This window comes from Helianthus annuus, chromosome 7 (genome assembly GCF_002127325.2).
Source record: "Helianthus annuus cultivar XRQ/B chromosome 7, HanXRQr2.0-SUNRISE, whole genome shotgun sequence".
Classification (NCBI taxonomy): domain Eukaryota; kingdom Viridiplantae; phylum Streptophyta; class Magnoliopsida; order Asterales; family Asteraceae; genus Helianthus; species Helianthus annuus.
In genome coordinates, this window is record NC_035439.2 from 58,235,161 (window position 1) to 58,242,347 (window position 7,187).

The window sequence follows — 7,187 nt, forward strand, 5'->3', positions numbered from 1 at the left end:
ATAACATTCACATAACATTCACATACGTTACATCAAAGTACAAAGGTCAGTTTGGAAATACGAGTTGTCACATTAATAGACCATACCAATCAATATGCTTCATTTTGATTGGTTCATACAAAACTCCAACCCTCCCGAGTCATTAATGTCAAGCTCTCTAGCCCATAATCTCCGTTTGCACTCTTGTTGAGGTGAGTATAAACAAAGACTAAATATAAGTCAGCTTTGCAGTGATTGTTTTCGTACATAAGAAAAGAGTAAAAGAGTAATGTGACAAGGGTTTAAATTTAAAAAATTAATAAACTTTATATATATGATTAGCTTACCAACACAATATTTCATCGAATCCCATAGATTTGCCTGCAAATTTTTCTAAACAGTTGTTGCCAACGTTAGCTTTGCATCGTTTTCTCTTGTTTGAGGACATCTTTAGCTATTGACGTGTGTCCTAACCTTGTAAAGTGTAAAAATATATGTACAATATATAAAGGGGAACTGGATATGAGACTGGGTATGTGATTACCTTTTATCTTCTTTTTTTTTTCACGGGTATAGGACGTATATGAGATTTGCCGCTATATTCGTTTATCCGGCCTAATAACCCGATGACGTATACTCGTTTACCATATTATATACCGGTATTTTTTTTTTCTTTTTAATCTTCATTATGTTGTATATACCATTATTAAAGTGTATAGTTTCTTTTAAATGATACTAAATCGTTACTTTTTGGTACACCTAACCCTCACGTCTTTCATTCTAACTTGCACTAAAAAAACTTTTTAAATGATACTACATTGTTACTTTTTGGTACACCTAATCCTCACCTCTTTCATTCTAACTTGCACTAAAAAAATTTTCCAAAATTTTTAACATGTCCTATGAAGACGACCCCTCTATCTTTCTCATTCTATCCACTCGTAAAGTTGTAAGCGTCTTAAGAATTTCTTGTTAGTTCTATATTGTTTGTTTATAGCTACCCAACGGGTTTTAGGGTCATCCAATGGGTATTTTTAATAAACTAAGGGGTATACCCAAAACTTGCGAGAATGCTTGATACTTGATAAGCAATTACCCAATAAATGCCTGACAGAGTTTGGGTCAGGTATGTGACAAGTTTTTATAATCTGGTATGAGGTTAAAATTACTCAAACCCGTTTCAAACGCTCCCCATTGACATCCCAAGAAGTATAACATAACTTGAAGCAACATCGGCCTTTGCTCAACTGTGTTCATATTCAAAATTGTAAATTTTAAAACAAAACACGAATTCGAAATGATTTGAAATAGAATTTAAAAATCATTTCGATGCGGATGGGTGTGAATTGGAAAAACTAAAGAAACCAAAAATAAAATATATGCATTTTTTTAACAAACTAGAATATATTAAATTATGAGGAAAAACTAAAGAAACTAAAAAATAAAATATATGCTTTTTTTTTTTTGCAACAAACTAAATCTGATTAGGAACATAATATGAACTAGGTTTTCCCTCATGCTTCAAGGCGTGAGTGTCGTTTTCCCACGTACGCGGCATGAGTTTAGCCATTATTGGTTTGGCTTGTTGACAAAACATAAAAGCGAACATCGATGCTTTACCGACAAGGATGTTGTTCACTTATACGTTGTTGGATTCGTCACGCAACGATAATGGTAATCTTACTCACTATAGCATACGATACAAAAAAATACTTATGTTAAATACAACTCTGCATTCATAAAAATCTACACTGGAACGTTCACAAAAAAATATGAACGACTGCACATTTCGTTTTTTCAACAAACAAATGTTATAATAGAAATACAAAATTAATTAATATCTATTAATAGAGCAATGAAAATGAATAGTGATTTTGATCGTGGTTTGTTCTAATTGACTCATTTGGGCGGTCATAAATGGGTTTTTAAAAGTGTATGTTAAATTGTGAAAATGAAAAAAAAAATGCCTTAAGCCAAAACCAACTCATTGCCCTAAAAGACAACTTTTTTTGGGGTGAAAGTGTGACAAAAAAAAAGGTTGCAGTGAAAGTGTGACAACAAAAAACCTTACTGTTTTAATAATAATAATAATAATAATAATAATAATATTTTTTTTTTGAAAGGTAAACTTCATTAAAAAATGCCACAAGAGGCCCTCAAAGCGAGGACTCAAGGGCAAACCGACATTATACAATAAGTTTAAAGGATATTTACACCAAACAATCCACTCAACATTTTTTATTTTGGATCTATTTCGGATCCAAAAAAACGACGTAGATTTAATGATTTCCACGACTTCGATCGGTCTTCGTCTTGTACCTTTGAAGCATCTATTATTTCTTTCGGTCCAAATCGCCCACATGGTGGTAATGAAAATCCCTTTCATAATGTATCTCTTTTGACTCGTGAACCTTTGTGACTCAACAGTCTTAAAAATATCCGCAACTTCAAAAATAAACAAAGAATCCAAACGACACCAAACCTGAATCCGCGTCCATATCTCCGAAGTGTAAAAGCAGCCTGTGAAAACATGGAGCGATGTCTCTTCATCCGAGTCACAAAACAGGCACGAAGCATCCAGAAGATTAACACCCCGTTTGATCAGCTCCTTCTTCGTCGGTAGGTGATTTAGAGTAGCTCTCCAGGCCATGATTTTACATTTCAGCGGAACCCACCCTTTCCAGTTCATCCTCCAAACATTTGGATCTGTATGATCATTTGAGATCAATTCTTTAGCCTTCTTAACAGAAAACATACCACTTTGGTCCGCATTTCATTTCCAACTATCAATACCTCCTTTCCATTCAAAATCATGGATTGCAGCTAATAAATCAAACAGCTCGGCTACCTGCACATGCGTGGATGGGGCTGCAGACCAGTCCCAGCTAACTGTTTTGCAGCCGTTTATAATCTGGATCCTCTCCGACACTTTAGCCCATTTGTTTTTCTCCATACTAAACAGATCAGGAAAGGAAAAGCGAAGGGGTTCATCGAGAAGCCATGTGTCTGTCCAGAAGTTTATAGATGTTCCATCTCCCACAGTGCCCTGAAAATAGCTATTCAGTAACTTTCCATTCCATATTTTCTTTTCCCCCATCTTGACAATAAACCTCCAACAGCCATTAGAAGAGGAGGCGCATGGTAGAAAATTCCAATTTCTAGCAGACCCATGGCAAGCCAAAATAATTTTCATCCAAAGATTTGCGCCTTCTTTCTTGAAACGCCAAGCCCACTTAAGAAGAAGAGCATCATTGACGTTTTGTAATTTGGTGAGACCCAACCCTCCGTTCTTCTTAGACGAGGTCACAATATCCCATGCGACCCAATGTATCTTTTTTTCTTCACTAGATCCGGCCCATAAGAAACGCCTCATTAAGGTTTCAATATTCTCAACAACCGCATTGGGGGCTTTATAAAGTGATAGATAATATATTGGCAAATTCTCTAACACAGATTTGATAAGTATTAGGCGCCCCCCAATGGATAAATGTTTTTCTTTCCACGACGCCAAACGGTTTTCAACCACTTGTATCACCGAGTTCCAGTTGCTGATTTTGGACATCTTAGCACCCACTTTAATACCCAAATAACCAAAAGGAAATGCCCCACGTTTACAACCCAAAACCTCCATCATGCTATCAACCTCCTCATTATCCGTACCGACCCCGAATAGATTAGATTAGATTTATGAAGGTTTATACGTAAACCCGAACATAAATAGAAGACCCTAAGAATTCGGGCCGTACATTGAAGATTGCTACGGGACCATTCACCCATTATAAGGGCATCGTCCGCGTAGAAAATATGATTGATATTCATATCGTTCGCCGACCAACTAATGCCTCTATGTTCACCAATGCTTTTAGCTTTATCCAACATCCAAGATAGGCATTCCATCACAATAAGAAATAAGAAAGGCGATAATGGGTCACCTTGGCGAAGGCCCTTTTCGCTATTAAACTGAAAGGTAGGAGACCCATTTACAAGGATAGACGCCCGACTAGAAGCAAAGATACCTTTAACCCATGTGCACCATTTCTCCGGGAAACCCATTTGCGACATCATTGATAATAGAAAATGCCAATTGACGTTGTCATAGGCCTTTTCAAAATCTATCTTCAAGAGAAAAGCCTTTTTCTTCCTTTTTTTCAACCAATCCATAATTTCATTCACCACGAGCGGACCGTCTAGAATAAACTGGTTAGCTAAAAACGCTGATTGAATCCGATATCACTTTACCTAATACCTTCTTAAGACGGTTAGCAAGGATTTTCGAAATAACCTTACTAATCATCCCAATTAGAGTAATAGGTCTATAGTCTTTGAGTCCCATCGGTGATTTAACCTTAGGGATCAAAGTAATAAATGCCGAGCCGCAATCCAAGTTAATAGAACCAGTGTCGTGGAAATCCTCCAAAATCTTATAAAAATTGTCTTCCAAGTAGTTCCAAAAACGCTTAACAAATCGAAATTAAACCCGTCTGGTCCGGGCGCCTTGTTCCCTCCACAATTGAACACCGCGTCTTTAACTTCTTGCTTAGAGAAAGCTCCAATCAGAAATAAACTATCCTGGTCGTCTATGCGTTTTATCCCCATACCTTGAATAGCCGGCCTTATCTTAATATCTTCCTTAAAACGGTCTCTAAATAATCTCTACACTTCTCGCTTGACAATCGATGGTTTCGAAACCCACTCATCTTTAACTGGGAGGCCCGGGATAGTATTTCTCGCTTGTCTACCTTTAATGATGTTGTGGAAAAAGTTTGAGTTCTCATCACCAAGAGTAGCCCATTTAATCCGTGACTTTTGTCTAAAATCACGAGATCTCATAAGCTCGATATCTTGAAGACCCTTAAGACATTCCGCCCAGACCCAAATATCCGATTCCTCAAGATCTTGATTCTCCATTAAAAACTCTAGGTCTTCTTTCTCTTGTCTTAACACATTCTCTTCTTGTTTTTCTTTTAATCTGTTATCATTGACCCAAAGTTTAAGTTTAACTTTCAACACTTTGAGCTTGTTAGACAGATTAACATCAGCCGGACCTTTATAAACCCAATTACCCAACACTGAATTAATAACATCCAAGCATCCCGCTCTATCAACCCAAGAGTCAAACCATCTAAACGGCTTCGGGCCAAAATTCGTATCAACAAGGGACAAGAGAAGAGGAGCGTGATCCGACAGTTCTCTATTAAGAGCCGGCTGCACATAACCGCCCGACCATTTATTGAAAATCTCTTCACAAAAAAAAACTCTGTCAATTCTACTTAGTTTACACACACCACGCCGATTGACCAAGTAAGTGTATTTCATTCCTTTCAAGTCAAATTCCCGGAGACCCGCTTCATCAACAAAATTATTAAAATCCCGAGCACAAATAGGATCAAAAACCGAGTTTTTCCTCTCGTTTTGATCTCTAACCGCATTAAAATCTCCGAAGATAATCCACCAACCATTACCCCCTTGAATAAGACGGAGCAATTTCTCCCATAGATTCCGTTTGTATTATTTTGCGGCGCATAAACGTTCATGAAATTCACCCGATTCTTACCATCAACAAGTAAGCCAGAAACTAGAAGAAAGTTTTTGTCTTTTACAACAGAGTCTTTACAAAAAAAACTTACGGTCCCAGATACTAAGGATCCCACCAGAATTACCTTCAGCATCAACACTTTCAAACTCGTGACCCAAACCACCCCAGTAGTTCGAAACCAAGCCTGGTAAAATAGTATCTGACATAGTCTCTTGAATTCCAATAAACGCCGCCCCGAATTTATTCTTTAACCGATTAATCTAACCCGCTTTTCCTTTGGATCCAATCCCCCGAATATTAACAGAAAGACAATTCATTGCTTACCATATTGTAATCCTTCTTGAACAAGAGACTTTTGAATTAAAGGAACATGCTCTTCTAAGTTAACTCCCAGCTTCGCCCCCAAAATCTTAGTGGCTTCCACTTCTATTGCCTGAATTTGATCTTCAAAATCCACGCGGTCCCGAGCAGCTTCTTCAGGAGAATCAGGGGCATTAACATCAATATCCTCCACCTGTGGGTTAGGTTGAGAGTTAAGGTCAAAAGAGTTTTGTTGACATTCTTCGAGCTCCCTTCATTTGTTGTCTATTTACTCTTGACCAGGCCCAAAAGAGAGTCAAGCCCAAAAATGTCTTCATTCTCCTCAACAATAGGAATGTTCTTGGGCTTCTTACCAGGCTTCAAACTTTCATTGCTACTTATATAGTTGTAGCTGGACCGGCCCACTTCCGACTTTTTACATTTTTTCCTCTTAACAATCTTAGAAATTATAGTACTGTTTTGTAAATTCTCACTTGGTGTGTCAAAGTCAAAGTCAACCGCTGGAATAAAATTATCATTTGAATTTTCCTCAATCTCAGCGCCTTCCTTAAAACCCAATGATTGGTCATCAATATTTTCATTAAATGTGCATTCAATGTTTTCCTGGTAATCCGCCTCCTCTTCCGGTATGACGTCATCGTCTGATTCAGAACCCTCCGATGACTGGTCGGAGTTATTTTCCGATGATTCCTCTGCCTCTGAATCTTCACTAGCCATGTCGTCATCCTTCCGGATTGTAGTAACAACATCAAAGTCCGGCACCCAGTCACCAACTTCCTCTGTGACCCAAACTCGAAACTTCCGATTCTGCCAATTAAGCAAGATCTCTTCTGAAATCCTTTTGCCATCACCGACCAGAACTCCCACATATTCGAAGGAAAGATCTTGATCAGATTCTGACTTTTTGGCCTTGTGAACAACCTTCCCAATCAATCCTCCAATCTCATCAATGACTTCATTCAATAATAAATGTAACGGAATTCCTTGTACCTTCACCCATGCCAAACGTTCGAATCCCAAAGACTGACCTTCCCATGAACTAACAATAGCGAATTTATCCTTTAAGGATACAGCCACACATCTAAAGTCTACTGCCTTCTCTGCATCTTCAAACGAAATCAAAAGATCCAAACCACCAAGATACTGCACTTTGCCGGAGCCTGGGCAAATATCGTTAAGTATCACGTAAATGTTTTTTAACGCCTCAACGTCGATCATTCTAGTGACTACCGCTCTCCCATGCAACGTAGAGAACGCGTTAACATTACTATCAATATTAATCGATTTCCCCACGAGCATCTCTTTGAAAGACCAATCTCCAGAGACAGCGGGTCCAGAACTAAACGACGAA

General features: G+C 38.1%; 1 protein-coding gene across 1 annotated transcript; it reads right to left on the reverse strand.

Annotated features, from left to right (window-relative positions):
* Nucleotides 1-3,609: 3,609 nt before the first annotated feature.
* Nucleotides 3,610-4,140, reverse strand: LOC110866465 (uncharacterized mitochondrial protein AtMg01250-like). Its single transcript, XM_022115613.1, has one exon. The coding sequence runs from the start codon at nucleotides 4,138-4,140 to the stop codon at nucleotides 3,610-3,612; it is 531 nt and encodes a 176-aa protein (XP_021971305.1).
* Between the last annotated feature and the right edge of the window lie 3,047 nt (nucleotides 4,141-7,187).